Source organism: Opisthocomus hoazin, chromosome 8 (assembly GCF_030867145.1).
Source record: "Opisthocomus hoazin isolate bOpiHoa1 chromosome 8, bOpiHoa1.hap1, whole genome shotgun sequence".
Classification (NCBI taxonomy): domain Eukaryota; kingdom Metazoa; phylum Chordata; class Aves; order Opisthocomiformes; family Opisthocomidae; genus Opisthocomus; species Opisthocomus hoazin.
Window position 1 is genome coordinate 15,059,954 of NC_134421.1, and position 17,356 is coordinate 15,077,309.

The 17,356-nt window shown below is 53.1% G+C and overlaps 1 protein-coding gene across 2 annotated transcripts in view; it reads right to left on the reverse strand.

Moving 5' to 3' along the window:
* Nucleotides 1-3,405: 3,405 nt before the first annotated feature.
* The window catches only part of CACNG2 (calcium voltage-gated channel auxiliary subunit gamma 2), a 52,549-nt gene continuing 38,598 nt past the window's right edge, over nucleotides 3,406-17,356 (reverse strand). For both annotated transcript variants that reach the window (XM_009944035.2, XM_009944034.2), the window contains 3 exons: nucleotides 8,346-8,429; nucleotides 4,488-4,628; nucleotides 3,406-4,027 (listed from right to left, as the gene is read on the reverse strand). In XM_009944035.2, the coding sequence (XP_009942337.1) occupies nucleotides 3,492-4,027; nucleotides 4,488-4,628; nucleotides 8,346-8,429 (761 nt within the window). In that variant the 3' untranslated portion in view covers nucleotides 3,406-3,491. The remainder of the gene's footprint in view (nucleotides 4,028-4,487; nucleotides 4,629-8,345; nucleotides 8,430-17,356) is intronic.

Below are 17,356 nucleotides of genomic sequence, written 5' to 3' on the forward strand. Positions count from 1 at the left end.
TATTAATTATTATGGCATGGAAGCTGGCCCCTTCTGAGCAGCGTTCCCCATGCCCAATTTCAGGCCGGTGCTGTTTCCCTGCCTCTCCCCCTCCATCACCCCCTCCTGTAAACGCCAGAAGGCGAAGGGGAGAAGTGGAGAGCCAAAAGTAAGACCTGTGAGGAAGGAGCACCTCATGGAGTGGTGTAGGGGGGCTGAGCTGCGCACCCCTGTTCGCCTTGGGCAGGGCATTGCGTGGGAAGTGGAGCCGCATCTCCCCGGTGCCCCACTGGCATGGGCGGGGACAAGGGAGCACCCTCTTGCCCCCGACTCTGGGCCAGGTTTGGAAACGTCACAGGGAGGATGGAGAAGATGTGGGGGATTTCTCCAGCTCATCCCATTTTTGAGCAGGGGCACCCAGCACTGGTGGCCTCTTCAGAGCCAAGCGAGGGGATGAGGAGGCGGTGAGAAGGTTTTGGGGTCTGCGAGCTAGATGGGGCGGGGAGGCGGCTGCGTCCTAGACGTGAACATGGCAGGGCTGGGAGCTCCCCGGCGTCCCCCAGGAGCCGGCGCCTGGCCCGCTTTGCTGCCTGTCTCCTCCTCGTGCCCTCCTTCTTGGCGAGGCTGCTCTGCCAAGGATCCCTGGAGAAGGAGCAGAAGTGGGGCGGCCGGTGCCCCCAATTACCTCAGCGGTGAAGCGTCCCACCGGCTGGTCCACGATGTGGGCTGACAGGCGGGCTGGGAGGCGAGGAGTGGGTGCTAGGTTCTACGGGGGGCCCAAAGGAGAGGGGTGAGCTGGAGGGGGTTGCGCCAGAGTGGGGGGCTGGGGAGGGACAGAGTGGGGACCCACAGGTGCTGGCCGGGGGATCCAGATGCTGAGCACCAGTATCGACCTGTGCAAGGTGCATCGCTCAGGGGGCTGCCTCCCCCTGTCACCCCTCTGGGCTGGTGGTGACGGGGTCTGGTGGGGATCCTGGTCCGCTCCAGAAAGCCATTCCAGGAGGAATGGGACCGGAGGTGCGATGCTGGGGGCTAAATGGGGGCCGGAGCAGGTGTTTTGGAGGGCAACAGGGACAGCCCACGCGTGTGACTGGAGTTTACCTGCACTTACTTCAAAAAAAGTTGCGGCAAAGCCCTCTCCTCTTGCCTCATCCTTTCTCCTTACGTCTTGAAGAACGGCTTGAGAAGAGCAAGACCATCTGCTGAATCGCCCAAGAGGACAAAACCATACACGCTACTTGAATTTCTTGCTGGGTTTCCAGGTACTCCTCCGGCACAGCGGGACAATAAATCCCCCCCCCGTAAATCCACATAAACGAGGACCAAGTTATAAAAAAAAAAAAATCTTTATTTCATGTACCAGGATTTTTTTTTTTTTTGTCATTTTCTCTTTTTAAAATTTTTTTTCTTTTTAACAGTCTGAAAAAAACCATGAAAGAAAGAAAAATGGAGGTCGGTTTCTTGTACTGGTTTGAGCTGGACATGAGCAACACCCTCGGGAAAAAAATCCCCCCTCCCCACCGCCAGCCCTCGCCTCCCGCACGCGCTCCCGACCCTGTCCCGCCGGCCCCGGGGCGCGCTCGGCCCTGTGAATGCTCCCCGGCTTCTCGGTGTCGAGTGGACGAGGGCGGCTGGGCACGGCAGCTCCAACGCCGCCTGCACCCTGCGCCGGGCTCTGGGAAAACGGCTTCGTCTTCATCCTTGGGGGGCATCGAGGGGTGGGGAGGGGGTTCCCGGTGAAGCTTTTTTAACGGGCTGGGGGGGGGGTCATGGGAGGAGATTTCGGCGGTGGCGGGGTCTGGACACCCAGCCGAGACGCTCGCATCCTCCTCTTGCCCTGGGATGCCGTTTTTGGGGGGCACTCCATCCCGCCGCTGCCCCCACTCTGCCCCGGAGCGGGAAGGGGGGGTTAAAGCAGCGGGTGGGGGGTGCAGGGAGGCTCAGGCTGCTTTTGAGCAGAAATTCCGCCGGGACCCGAAGTGGGCGGCTGCGCGGCTCCCAAAACTGGAGCAGCAGGAATGGGGACAGGGAAAAAAGTCGAAAAGTGGGTCTGAAAGCTGCCGCTTTCGGGGGGCACCCCCACTGGCGAGATCTAAGGGGGATCCGGGCGGATTTGTGGGGGGGCACGGCTGCCCCGGGGAGCCTCCGGAGCATTCACAGGAGAGCACGTGGGCGCCCAGGCACGCACGTGGGAGCACGGGCACGTGCGTGTGCACGAGTGCCCTCGGCCCTGGCCTCCCGTGTCCCCCCAACGCCGTTGCGGCAGCACCCCGAAGGGACGGGAGCCCCGGTCCCCCCTGCTAGCCCCCCGCCCTCTGCCTGCGCCCTCCACCCCGCTCCCCGCTGCCTTTTCTCTTCTTCTTTTTTTTTTTTTCACAGTTTAAAGCTGGAGAAAACAAAAATGAAAAGAAAAAAAATACTATCTGTTTTTCTTGCAAGTAAATCCGCTTATTGTATTTACATTTATTTATAGCTGTTGTTTTATTAAAAAAATTGCCACTTTTTTTTTTAAGAAACCTTTTTTTGTCCTTTTTTTTTTTTTTGTCTGTGTGTGTGTGTGTGTGTGTCTTTGTTTACTGTGTCTGTTTGCTTTTTGCACTGTCACCGTTAACCCCGGGGTCCCCAGGGCTGGGGAAGCGGGGACCCCCCCGCCCCGGGGACACTGCGGAGGGGTGGCTCGACACCGGCTCCTGCCCTCCCTAGGGACACTCCTCAGCCCTACAGAGCCGTGGGGGGCGAGCGGATCCCCGCGGATCCCGGGGGAATGGAGCGGATCCCCGCGGATCCCGGGGAATGGAGCGGGTCGCGGTTGACCCCGGCACCCCGGGGATCCTCTGTCACCGGCCCAAGGACACCGAAGTTGTCGCCGGCCGAACCCCCATCCCCTGTCCCCCGGGGAGCCCGTGCTGGGTTAAAGGTAAGTGGGAAACAAACTGTAAAACTAAAGAATAAACCCCCCCCAAAATCCAAAGAGCTGCCTCCTCCTCCTCCCACGTGATTTATTGTCGTTTGTTATCTCTTGGTTCTCTTTTATTTTTTTTTAAGTCTGTTTTTATTAAATGTTAAAATAATGGTACATGGGAAATCATGCATTTTCTTTTAAATTTATTTCTATTTTTTAAATCTCTTTCTCTCAGTTTTAAAGTTTTTCTTTTTTTTCCTTTTTTCTTTTTCCTTTTTTTTAAAGAATTTTTTTTCACTGTTGTCTCTTTCCTCGTATTTCCTTTTCGTTTGTTTCTTTGTGTTTTTTGTTTGCTCGCTTGTTTGTCTGCTTATCTGCTTGTTCGTTGGTTGTTTTTTTTTTGTTTTTTTTTTTGTTCGTTTTTGTTGTTTTTTGTGGATTTTTTTTTTTTTTTTTGCGTTGGGAAGGTCCCCACCCCCCCAAGGGGCGCATCCACCTCCTCCTTCCCACCCCCCTTCTGCCCCCTGCCCCCTTCCACCCTCCCCACCCCGCAGCCCACCCCGTCTCCTCCTTCCTGCTCCTGCCCCATTTTCAGCTCCTGGCGACGGCTTCATACCGGGGTGGTCCGGCGGTTGGCTGTGTTGGTGTGGATAGAGTCCTTGTTCTCCTTCTGGATACAGTTGTGAACCTGGAGGAAACTGTTATCCCTGTCGGAGTTGTAGGTGGCGGTGGGGGTGGTGCTCGCCTTCAGCGGGTCCCTGGTCAGGGTATACATCGAGATCTCTGTTGATGGGAGGGTGTTGAACCCTTTGATCCCGACAGGAGAGGCATCCCTGGAGTGTGAAGGCTCGGTGGAGCGGGAGCTGGAGCGGCTGCGTCTCTGATAGCGGTACCGGTAGCTGGGGATGCGGGTGATGGCGGAGGACTGGAGGTAGTCCGTGGCACGAGCGTTGGCACGCAGCTGTTTGTGCCGGTCTATGAACATGTGGACGGCCAGCACTCCCACCATCTCGGCTATAATGAAGGACAGGGCCCCAAAGTAGAAGGACCAGCCGTAGGAGTAGCTGTTCTTCTTGGAGTCACTCTTAGAGGGGTCTCCAGCGTTGGCTGATATGTATACGATGATGCCAATTATATTACTCAGACCTGCCAGCCGGCCGGCGGGGGAGAGAGAGGGAGACGTCAGGAGGGTCACACGTGGCAGTGGTGGGGGCTGTGGGGTTAAGCCCCTGCCCCCGGGAGGTGGGGACGAGGGGACCCCAGCCACCCCACCCCCTCCCGGTGGGCAGCTTTCCTTGGGAAACCCGGGCAAGACCCTCCTCGCGTGCCTGCCGCATCCCTGGGCTGCACTCCCGGCTGGTCTCCGAGAAACGCCAGACGCAGGGAAACCTTCTGCCTCCAGCAGCTCCCAAGCAGCAGGAAAGCCCCAGCCCCTGCCTCTGCATCCCTGGGAGGCTGCTTTCACCCCAGATGAAGATCGTCGGGGCTGGGAACCACACGCACTCCTGCCTAGGCAACCATGTCCCTTCAGGATGCCCCGGCTGGGCAGCACCCCCCACCCCCCGGAGCCCATCTCCGGGGCGTCAGGCCCCGTGCATCCCTTTACCTGCGGACACGAAGAAGATGCCGGCACTAAGGATGATGTTGTGTCGGGTTTTGTAGAACTCGCTGGCTGCAATGCAGAGTCCACCCATGAAAAGCAGAATCACACTCAGGATCGGGAAAATACTAGAGGCTCTAACAGCTCCTGCGGAGGAGGGAGGGAGAGGGGCAGAAAGAACAGCGCGGGTGTGAGAGAGAGGAAAATGGGGCACGGAAACGGCGCCGGGGCAAGGGGACGGGGGGACGCGAGCACGTTTCGTGGGTGGGGGCGAAGGGGAGAGACAGACGGCAACGTGCAGGGGGGGAGTAATTCAAGGAGGGATAAAGGGGTCAGGGGAGGGGGGGAGGGAGAGAGAAACAAAGTGTGTCAGAAAAAGAGAGCTGTCACTAGCAGCTCTCCCATGCCCCGGCTGCTGACGCTGCCGTGAAGCCGGTGGCCCGGCGCGGGGGCTGCGGGGCTGGTGGCTGCCCTGGGAGCCTGCCCGTGCTGCCTGTCCCCCCTCACGCTGTCTTTTCCTCCATTTTTTTGAGGATTACGGGCTGGAGAGGGACCCCGGCACCATCCGGCTTCTCGTGCCGCGGGGCGCTGCCGCTCGAGCCAGCTCTTCAAAGAGCAGCAACCCAAATGCTTCCCGTGGAGCTGCTCGATCTCGAATCCTCCCGAAGGGGCACGAGCATCTCAAGGAGAAATTTTTTTTTTTTTTTTTTTTTTTTTTAGGGCTGGGAAGGAGCTCCTGATGCCGTGCACTGCTCTGCAGCTGCAGTGGGGACTGAGAAGCGAAACTCCCAGCCCCGCGCGCTGAAATGCGGGGCTTATCCTAGTGATTAAATGACTGGGCTCCTTCCAGAGGGCAGTGATGGGTTCGGATGTGCCAGCTCCCACACACGCACCCTCTCCATCGGTCGATACGGGAAGAGCTCAGCCAGCAGAGGGCAATGGCATAGATGCATGTAAATGCTCATACGAGCATGCAAAACATCCCCCAGAGCTTCTGGGGGGGACTCTCTCGTATTCACGCAGCGAAAGGCCGGGCCTGTGTGTATGCACCCATGCACGCACGCACACGCTGCTCGTGGGCTGTTCAGCGGGTACCAATGGTCTGCCTGAGTTTGTGTTGCCAGTATTCATTTTTTTTAACTAGGAAGGCCTTCTCGCTTCCCAAGAGAAAATAAGCTGTTAAAGTGTGAAATGAAGCCTTGCTTGATAAAGAAAGGTATCAGACGGGCTGGTGCAATTCTGCTTGTGAAGCAGAGATCTGGAAGGGGGGATGAAAGCTAATCCCTCCTTGCCTGCAAGAACGAACCCTCCTGAAGCAAGTGCAGGACTTATTCCTAAGCAGGCAGAGACGGTGCTTCAAGGACCCTGTGGCATCAGGATCCTACCAGGCACAAGCAATTGGCCCTTCGAGCAGGGCTCTAGCCTGCTGCTTGTGCATGGGGCATGCAAAAGGCAGGCAGAAACCTCTCTTGCTTGCTTTCCAGTTCTGCCTGGCTGTGTTTCAGGGAACAGGATAGTGACAATAACCAGCTTAATAGCTTCTGGAAAGGAAGGCAGGATTTGACAAATCAAAGCTTAAATGGCAGTAAGCAAACGTCAGGCAGACATCTGCAGTTCAGAGGGTTCCTAGAGGAACGCTCGGCCAGTCTTGCAGCCTGACCCTGACCACATCAGTTTTATCTGGGTCTTAATTCTGAAATTCAAGTCTATTGGGAGAACACAAAGTTTCTGGCTGACATGGGGAGCTGCGGGCGTTATGTGATGGGGGAGGACAGCAGCCTCACTCAGCTTTCTGCCCCTCAGCAGGACCGTGCCAGCAAGAGAGGGGCAGAACCTCATCCAGTCTTCCTGGGTCCAGAGCCTTTGGTTTGAAGAGAAGGGGACTGAAGATGATGGTGCTCAGATGCTCCCTCGTGTCATCTCTCTACTCTCTAACTCGGGCGTCTTCTAGCAAAGAAACGCAGGAATGATTCTCTTTCCTCTCTGACAATGGGTGTTTGATTTCAAAAAGCCTAAGGCACCTGATGTGGATGGCTGGCAGAAATAAAGTCTAAGCCCTGCTATCCAGGCCATGGATGCTGCCCCACAATGGTCCTGGTCCCCTGAATGAGGGAATTGCCTAGTCTGATGCCAATAAAAACCTCTTAGCTATTCTTGCCAGTACCGCCAGGCATCCCCCATGCAGAGTGCCCAGGGTCTCTGGTTTGGCAGAAGCCCCAGGAAGAAGCTGTTCAATGGGGTCCCTCTCCAGTCAGGTCTAAGCCAGCAGAAATCTCCCTTCCCTCGGGAGTGACCCAAGCAGTCCTTTATTGACTTGCCAAATCCCTCTTTGAACCTGGTTCTTTCTTAAAAAGGGCTCTACCTTGGGGACACCATCAGGTCCTGACGTTGGGCCAATTTTTGTTTTCAGATCTTGTTCCCTCTGAGGGAACAGACCCGTCCTTCTTGAGATGTTCGCCCCCTTCCCCCAGCTCTTCTTTCTGAAGTGCAGCTGATGCTGCAAGCAGCTTCCTCGTTCCCAAATAACTCTGCAAGAGCTGGTTTGCCCTCAGAGGCAGCCTGCACGGTCGCTGTGCCAAACCGGATCAAACCCCAGTCTTCAGCTCTGCCATTCCGGGGCCGCACGGTGATTAAGAGACCGATGCTGCAGACAGGCATCTGAAAGCAGCAGTCTCCCTGGGTTATATACAATTTATAGAGGATGAAGAACTGTTTGAGAAACCAAGAGGAAGCAGCATAAGATCCGCCTCTTTTCACATACAAATGAGCCTCACAGAGCCTAAATTATCTCACTCATTCCTGCCGCAGGGCTGGGTCTGCACATCTGGCTTGAAGCACGCCCAGATGACAAGGAGCCATTCTGAAAGACTGCCTGCCTTCGGAGACCTCTGATGCTTAACCTTGGGAGGTTAAAAGCTCTTATCTCAGATTTCTGAAGGGAGAAGATCTCTTCTCATGATGTCAAAAGGCGTTGGGCTTGTGGAGGGAGGGTAGGACCTGAGAGGAGGAGTGATCCCTGCTCGGCTGTGCTAAAGGAAGAGCAAGCTCCTGCTTCTGGGGCAAGTGGAAATGCTGACGTGTGATCAGGGAGGGCAACACATGACGTGGATCTGCTCTGCTGTCCAGGCTGCCTTCCCTGTCCCCACGTGCAAAGCTATGCGAGCTTCACCCGCATGTCCCAGGCTGGACTCAGAGCTCAGGTTAGGTTTCCTTACGGAGACGCTGTGTGGCTGGGGTACGGCACCTCTCCCAGGGGCTCGGGGTGGGCAGCAGGTCCTTTCTTCACAGGGCTCTGACTGTCCTTATTCCTGCTTCCCGTTCCCATCACTAAAATCCCTAAAATCAGCGAAGAGTGCACCTGCAGCCTCTGTAGGCAAGTAGTGTTTGGGGAAGGGTGAAGACAGAAACAGGAGCTCCTTGGACACGACCCAGCTAATTTCTTAAATCTGATGCAACTGGAGCATCAGGAAAGGAAAGACAAACTTCCTCTGCTTTAGCAGGACACACGCACGCTCACACACACTCACACTGCCCCAGCTAGCCCCGTCCTGACCTTGTGCCCGCTCAGCAGCTCTCCAATGGATTTGAATCAAGACTCTGGATTTATATCATGACTAATTGCCGCTAATAAAAAATGCTACTGGTTGTTACTATGGGTTTGAAACCTGCACTGTCTCATGGTCAGAGCCCCAGGGAGGTGAGACTGGAGCTGCTTTTGGGGGGTGCCAAGGCACTGGAGCCATCTCCTCTGGCCCGCTGAGCCTCACAGGTCCCAGCGTCTCCCCCACCCTACCTTCAGAAAGCAAAAGGCACCCAGTGCTAGCACCTATGAGCCATTGCAAGGAGAAGAGCTTGCGGACTTACGGAGGAAATATTCTGCTGTATCGGCTTCATAATCTGCATCCTCAGGGAAGTGATCGATTTGCTTACACAGACCTTTAAAATTCCCTAGGGAACAAGAGAAAAAAAGAACAAATGAGAACACCAGAACCTGCCTCGCAGGAACAGCCGCCCTCTGTGTCACCCTTTGTGCCCGCCCTGCCTTCCTCCTGGGCAGCATGCCCGCTCGTGTACGGATGCCCACTGAATGCCCAGGTAGTCTCCTCGCACTCTCTCACTCGTGTCTCCCAGACAACCAGCCAGAGACTGGGTCATGCTGCAAAGCACGGGGGTCGGGGCCCCTTCCGTCAGCATCGACCAGCATAACTGTGGGTGTTTGTGTTTCACCTGGTGTGGCCTCGGAGGATCCCAGCAGTGCTGTGTACGGCGGAGTGACCCGGTTTGGGTGGAAAAGCATTTGTTTCTCCCAGCTGTCAATTTTCTGCATATTAATTTCATAGGCAGGATATACCCCATTGTTCTTGTGCGGTATGAGAAGCTCTTTATCTACTTTCTCCATATGACTGTCTGTTTTTGCATACCTTTATCAGGCCTCCTTTTGTGTCCTCTGCCATAAGTGAGGGAAGCTCGGTTGGTCACCCTTAGTTTTGTCAGGCTTTGGTTTATATACAGGGCCTTCTGCCAGCTTTAGTCATGGGGCTCCCTTTTTCACATACTCCATGACCAGCAAAGCCATGCCAGGAGGCGGCCAGCGACGTCTTTCCAGTCTTTTGTCATCTGGGATGTCTACCAGGCTCTTGTTTTCATCACTGATGTCTCTCTTCTCTTGAAATCAGTAATACCACTCCAGAGAGGTAATCCTCAAGCCATGTCATCATCATGACCTGTGGTTGACTAGTATCTCAAAGGATCAGGTTGTTCATGCTTGTACGGGGGTGTCCATGTGGAAGGCAATTTCATTATACCTCCTGGGGTTCCCCCAAAGCTTTTTCTCCTGCCTTCCCTTACATTTCCCTCTGGGCTCTTGCACTGGCTGGCCATCAACACAGAACTGATGGCCATAATCTGTCCAGAAAGGAGGAATGCAGTGTCTGCACGAGGTGTGTGGTTAGGCATGGGCCCCCTCACCAGAGGTCAGCCGCCAAAGTGGCTCAGGCTGACTGATCCTTCAGTAGAAGAGTTTGGCGCCCAAGTCTGGAGAGTGCCAAATGCAGTGGCAACCTGGGAAAGCCGGCTGCCACCCTGGCCCTGAGCCCAGCCGCTGGACCAGCTGGGTGTGCAGGGTGAGGGGACAATGAAGCCACCACAATTGCAGTTGTTGCCTCTGGGAAGGGCTGCTTGTGAGGAATCCAAACCTCTTCCAGGCCAATCCTACCCAGGCTGAGACCTGCAGGGACCATGTCAGATCCCCAAGTCACGTCTTGAAAAGGTTTATTCCAGATGAATTCCAATGATCTTTCAGGTATCTGGGAATAGCTGGAGAAGGGACAAAGATCAGAGGATTACCCCTGAGTTTCTTCTTGATATAAAGCCTTGCTGGAGCAAAGTTTGGGATGCTTTGGGAGGCCGTGCTGAGCAAATAGCTGTAGAAGGTAGGTAGGTGGGTTCCTCTAGGTCAGCCCCCAAGCTCAGCTCCTTCTGCATCCTGTTGGCTTGTGTCTGATGCTTCTGAGATACCTGTCGCCTTTAACTACTAGTTCAAAGAGCTTCCATGAAGAGGCTAGAGACAGCAGAAAGGAGCGTGTGTGTATGTAAGAGGTAAGTGGTAGGAGAAGAAAGTGGGAACAAAGCCTCTGCATGTACCTCTGAAGTGTGATTCCTACATTGAAACTGTGGGTTATGAAAGGAGGTTATTAATCACCCATCCCCAGTCCAGTTACCTCGTTCAAGAAGTGTCTGCTTCTCAGCCATGGCTTTGCTGGAAGGAAAGCTTCCTAGCCAAGCAAATTCCCTTGCCTCCCACCCTGCTACTTGCCCACTTAAAGACCTATGGGGAAGGCAAATACGGCATGAAGGAGGTTCTTTCCCTTGCTTGCCTCTGGCTGCCTGGTGCCATCTGCCCACAACAGACGAGCAGCTCATCACCCTGGTCCTCTGGCTGCGGTCACTGCTGTACGGTGCATGTGAATGCTGCTGCTCTCCGAGGCACCAAGGAAGTCTCCAGCCTCAGCTTTCAGCCCCTTGCCCGGCAGACCCTGAACGCTGGAGTGCCTCCTGCCCATACATGCTGGAACAGCAGGCAAAGCCTGCGTGCACCTACCAGACGAGGCTGCTGGTGCACAGCCAGAGCCCCCCGGTTGGAATCAGCCTGGGAGGGAAGAGGCACTGCATCTGGAAACTCCCTCATTCTGCGCTGCCCGTTCCCTGCTTCCGCTCTTCTCCCTCTCCCCCGCTCAGTTTCTTGCTGTGTTTGAGCCTGATTAATTCCTATGTGAAGAATCAAGCTGCTTGGGAAACATGCTGCATCTTGTGCAGTGTGTCTCCTATATGGACTTGTGGGGGATAGCTAGCTGGAGGTTCAGCCGCTTAGGCTCTTTGGAAATCTGCTCCTGGTGCTGAGTGTCCAAAAGGCCTTGCTGATCTGGCTCAGCAGGGTGCTTGGCCGTTGAGGTGTCAAGCCTTGGCTTGCTTAAAATGCGACGGTGTTGAGGAGCTGCCCTTCAGCACAGGCTGATGTGCTGCGCCGGGCTGATCCCCGTCCCTGGCTCAGCCCTGCTGGGGTTCGTGAGAGCAGGGTGGGCAGCGCTGGTCCCACTTTAGCCCCTGCTTTGTCTGTGCTCAGCACAGAGCACCGTGACTCTGGATGCTGACTGTTGCACCAGTCTGGATGCCTGTGCTACCGCACCCTCTCCCCCAGTGCCTCCTGGCTCCTCTGGGCGATGGATGGGAAAAGGATGCAGAATTTAGGTCATTAATGCGCTAACTGGGAATGTAAGAGAAGAAGATTCAGTTCTTGCTCTGCCACAGGCATGCTGTTAAAACCACTTCTTCTCTCTGCCGGAGAGTCTCACCCTGTGAAACGGGGGGTGACAGCGCTCCTCTGCCTCGTGCCGCATGGGGACGCGTTAAAGAGGGCACGGTGTGGGTGCGCTGGTGCCAGCGGCTGTGCGAGCGCGCGGAGGAGGTGAGCGACGGATGGCGCCGGTTCAGAGACCTGCTCGGCGCGGGGAAGGCCTCGATGTCGCTTCTTTGCGCCAAGGTCACTCGGCAATTCTCTGACGGACATCTGTGGCCCGCTGAGATGGTGCAGCAGCCTCCCTGGCACCTGTGTTGGTGGAAGCGATGCAGCCACGCGCGGGGAGGGGGGATGGAGCCGCTCAGCAGCGCTGCTGAGGTCTGACACAACAGCCTTTTCCCGTGCTGCATGTGCGGTTTGGGGAGCCAGGGAGGGAAGAGCTATGTGCCACCCTAGAGTTAATACTCCTGAATGCCTAAGCAAGAGCGAATTGTTATTTGGGAGGGTGTGTAGGGGTCTGAGAGCCCCTCGAGGGGGTAAGAGCAATGTCGCCTCTGTACTTGTGTCCCTTTGCCCTTCCTGTTCTTCCCGACTTGAGCTGTTTTGTGCTGTGAACCCTGAAACAGGCAGGTGTGGAGCTCTCTGGCTTCTCTTGCTCGCCTCCCTTAGAAACCGAAGCCAAGCACTTCCACCACCTTCCTGCAGCTCTCCGAGTGCAGTTTGGGCTCTCCTCTCATCCTCTTTCTAGTGCTCACCCACCAGATCTCCCTCCTGTTTCTCAGTCTCTCTCGTTCAGCGCAGCTACCTCCCTCTCCCCGGTGTATTGGCGTATCCTTAGAGCAGCCTGTTTTGGGATGCGCAGGCTGCGAAGGAGGTGAGGAGGAGCTCTGACTTGTCTCAGAACAGAAAGTCTGGGGATGCCCAGGTCCATGGAAAATCACAGAGCAGCCCCCAAGTTCCCTGGGTATTACTTGGAGTCCTTAGACGAGACCCCCACCATTTGCTTGTCACCTGCCCAAGCTGTGGAAAATGCAGTCTGAAGGAGCTGTGACTGGTGCAACAGGCACCCCCCCCCTCCCCGTGCCTGGACTGGGACGGAAGTTGCCCAGCCAGGGAATTGAGAGCAGAGATAACCTGCCATACTGCCAAGGGAGACTTAAAGTCTAAGATGCATGAAAATCAACACTAGCTGCGTGTTCCGCCCTCAGAGAGACCTCCTCCAATGCAGCCGGGTCATCGTTTCGGTAGATGTTGTCTATCCAGGACAGCTGGCAGCCATCAGCTCTGCTGCAGCGAGAGTCAGACTGAGTTATCCCCAGTGAGAACCTGGCTCGGTATTGGTGGTACGGTTTATTTTTGTGCCACTTTGTGCAGCTCTGTCTCTTTCAGAATTCTCTCCTGCCTGCAGAGTGCAATCCATTGCAAAATAGTAAGTTCCAAAGAATGAAAAGCTACTCCCTTCCTGCAGGGTAGGAGCACTTTTAAATGGTCAGGACTGTACATCTGAAAACTGGGAGCCAGAGGCAGAGGAAAAGACGTCCAAAAGGAGAGAAGCAGACAAAGAGGGATGAGAACAGAAAGACCTGTTTTCCCAGAATGATTTGTGATATTTCCATTTATGGAAAAAAGCAATCCACTGAAAGCTTTCCTTCAGTCTCACTCTCTAATTTAGCAGAGGTTTTGGCACGATGGCTTCTAGAGAAATAAATAAAGGGGGCTGGATATAGCTGTTGTCTCTAAAAGCTCAGAAAGATGGCTTGGTGTTGGCCAAGGATTCAGTATCTCTTTCTGCCACATGCTCCCTGCATCATTTTCGGCAAGTCACTTAACTCTCCTCTTCTTTCACTCAGAATGGGAATAATGGTATTTCCTTGCCTCAGGGAAATAGCCTGAGGATATTTATATTAAAAATATGAAAGCGATCAAACACTGGATCATTTGGACCCGATAATTCTCCCCACCTTCCAGTTCAAACGTAACGTGCTCTTCTTTGATGTGACCTTCTTCCAGGTAAACACGAAGGCTGTGCACAAGTGAAAGCTCTCCCAAATTCACACTTGTGATTCCTGCTATAGAAGTAATCTTCTTTGCAGATTAAGCTAATATTTGCTATCCACCCCTGAAAGAAATGTGAGAAACAGTGCACGAAGGGCGGGTAGTCAGACACAAGCACAAACATTTCTTTCTGCTCCAGGACCCTGTTTCTAAACGGAGTCCATTTGGTACCAGGTGGTGAAGTGGGGCTCAGAGCCAGCCTCTGGGCTGGGAAGACAAATTCCACAGCTACATGGCAAACTGTTGGCATCTCTTTCTTACACATATTGGCAAAGGGCTTTCAAACCAGGAGAGGATGTCTGCTGTCCCTGTCAAAAAATGACACTAGTGACACTGAGTTGTTAATGCCCAACCTGACATGACTTCAAGAGGACGGTGTGAGGTTTCATGAAGCGCCGAGGGAAGCACAGGAAAAGCCCTTCAAAGGCATTTTGATTGCTCTCCATCCTTACAACAATGAAGCACTTGAGAGCACTCATCGTTTTGGGGGATTTGGAGCTGAAGAAGAGCAAAGTGGCAGGGAGCACAGACAGTGCTCGTGGGCATGTGCTTTTACCCACCCTGTGCTGACATGCCTGAAAGAAAGGCTGGCTTTTCGAAAATGCTTATTATCCCTCTTGGGGAATCCCTCCGTAGATAGCACCTTACAAAAATTAGGCCGTCTTTCCGTGTGCCTCAGTGTGCATTTGAAGGCCTTGGGTACAGGGTGTAGGGTTATACCAGCAAACGTAGCCACTGTGCCACAAGGGATGGCCCTTTTGGGGCTTGAGCAGGTGCTGCCCTAGCAGCTCTGACCCTGCGCCATGGCAGGGGATGCTGTGCTAGGGCAGTACCTTTTGGTTCAGGCAGGCAGTTTTAAGACCAAAGAGTTCACAGCTCTCTTTAGGGACAGAAGAACTTTCCACTACAAGATGAAGCTCAGTGGGGCAGAAAATGGGGTCTGCGGGGGTGAGCCTGGGACAATAGCAGAGATCCCATGGGAACAAAGGACCATCAGAAATCTTGCCACCTTCTCGTCCAAATGCAGTGCACCAGCTTTGATGTGGTCTTCTCCAACATAAACGTGCAGCAGTGCATATGTTAAAAAAACCAGACAAAACCCTAGCAACATAACCAGTATGTTGCATACATAATTCTCTCCCTGGGGAGAGGATAAAAGAACAAACCACATGTGACTGATATCAAGCCCCATCACTTAATGTGCCACTGGAAATCATTCAGATATTGCGGTGAAGAAGCCTGTAAAAGAGCTGATGCAAAATAGAAATTGATCTTACAGTTATGAAAGAATATCCCCCCTGCCTACAAGGTAGAAGCATTATACCAGCTCTCCTCACCTTATTATTAATAATGATGTTTATTACAGCTGTTGCCAAGGATCGGATGATAAAGGGAGTTTACTGCAGTAAAAATGGTACAAACACTGCCTGACAGACCACTGCTGCCTTGATGAGCATGAAGAAAGGGGTATATCGCAGTGCGTTAGCAATGACCAAACCTACAGCAGTAAAATGTCCCGATAATACCAGTTCCGGGGAGATGAGTTTAGTCAGGAGATGGTTAATAAATAGAAGAAGAAATGCAGACGTAGATGGGCAGGGGAGAGAAAAGCAGGAGAAGCTGGTATGGGGTAGCACTGAGGAGAAGCTGGCGAGGTGGAAGGAGAGAGGTAGAGTGACCAGCCACTGAGCACTGGGGAGAGGAGTCCCATCCAAGCCAACACCAGGCTGCTGTTCTGCCTTTTTCAGCTCTTACTCCTCGCTTGCTCTCCGCAGCCCTCTCTGACAGTCACCCGGCGAAGGAGAGGGGACTGATGCCGTATCAGGACTAATGACAGAAGAAGACACCACGCATGCTGTTGGAGGTGGCTCAGGTCCCCCCCCACAGTGCCTCGTCAGTGCGGGGGTGCAGAGGAGCCCCATTGCGTCGCGGTGTTACCATCCCTGCATCGCTCGGCAGCTGCAGCGGGGAGCGGGGAGCGGGGAGCACGCTGTGCTATGGCCAGGCCCTGAGCCTGCTCCCAGCCTTGAGCCAATTTGCATTTTTCCTTGGAGGCGGCAGCGTCCTCACCTTCCCACCCCACTCCCTAACGCTGCTGTGCGCTGCCGAGTAGCCGATAGACTCTGCCTCGGAGCTGGCTAGAGCTATTCCTTGTACGTGGGTGGAGATGCAGTGGTAGCAAAACCTATTATTAAGATTATATGAAGATTTCCATTTATAAACACCCGCTTTTTACAGGGTTGTAACTTTCAGAAATATCCTCACTGTGGCTTGAAATGTCCCGTGCTTTGTCACAGGCAGAGAGTGAGACTGGCTGGGAAAATTGGTCAAAGGCTTTTGGACACATTTCGGTGCAAACACAAATCCAGCACGTTTGAGCTTTACAAGCTGAAATATTGCAGTGGCTGGTTTTCAGGGGCTGCTAGACATCTGTCCGAGTTACAAATGAAAAACCTCAACACAGCAGTAATAAAAATCATTCAAAAAATCCTTTTTGCATGCATCCAATACAAACATCTCCCCAGGTAAACAATTGCCTCTGTTTTCTGGACTTTGCCAGAATCAAACCTGAGCTGAAATTCTTCTGAAAATAGTATAAAACACAAAAATGTATTAGACTCATCTAAATCATCTAAAACTGTGGATAGCTTTGCTCCTCCTAATCTTGTATTTCTCACATTTCCCTGCTGTGCTGGCACTCTGGAACTGAAAATAGTTGAATATATAGAGATATAACAAATACATGTTATGATTTCATATATATGTCAGTGAAATAATTTGGGTTTTCTGACTGAAATATCAGTTATTATATCAGTTGCTCTGTGATTCAGTGAATGTGCAAAGCAATGACAATATCTCTGATTCCTCAGCAGAGAGATTAGAAATTATTTTTATGCTTGTTAGAGTGACTAGTGTCACTCTAGGTAGGAAAACCAGATGAAAAGGGTTTGTAAATAGCTGTGGTCAGGGGTTGTGGCATGATGTTGGGTTTGAAACCCCAGGAGCACAACTTAGGTGCTGGAGCTGCTGGGATGGAGGATGGAAAAGTGAAGGCAGAAGTTGATCGGGACATGGAGAGAAGTCCAAGCAAAACAGAAAGGGCAGGTGTGAGAAATCAAGATATTGCAGAGGATTAAAAAAAAAAAAAATCTGGCAATTTGTAGCAAGAACATTTGTGTGTGTGTGTAACGAGTCAAATGTGACACTACAACTGTGAGTCAAGTGACAGAGAGGGTGATGCAATTATCTGCAGTGAGAGAGAAATGATGTGTATGAGGTGTGGGAGGAGAGGAGTTGCTCTGTCGCTACCACAGGCAATCCCAGTCCACGGCTGCACATCCAGATGTCAGAGGAAGGCAGATACTAATGTAAGCCAGGAGGGAAAGGGGTGGATGGGGTAAAGAGAGTATTTAAGAGCTGTTGCTTCTCTTTTTTTGTTTGTTTTATTTTTTTCTTCCCTAGCACGGCAACAATATTGTAACTAGGACAGGTTTTGCATATAGGTTTACAACATCAAACTCTCAGAAATCAGAGCATGTAAACAACATCCTGGCCAGATGAGGACATAAGGACTGAAGCATCTCAAACTTGAACTCAAACAGTGTGCGGGTGGGTTAGTCTCTCCCCAGAAGTACACAGAGGAAATCCATGGGCCGGAAAATGTATAATTCAGCTCAACCTATCGTACTGCATTCTTCTCCTCAGATATAACTGTGCTGCTGATCTATGAGCATGCATCAGAGGACAGAGCCAGGCTCACCTTGTGCAGTAGGTCATGTGTTGGGTCAGTGGTGAGACTACAGCTCTAGGGGTGATTGGAAGTCACCATGCACAGGCATGGATTTACCAGGCAAGAAAAGAGGGAAAACCAGCCCCCCTTACACTGTGGAAAGTGCCCTGCGCAGCCTGGGGCACAGCCACTGTACAGTGCCATGGCTCAGATGCGGGCTGAGGCCCTACTCCGGTGCGAACTTGGTCTTGACTGTTCCCAAAGTCCAGATCTTGAAACTTGCAACTGTAATGC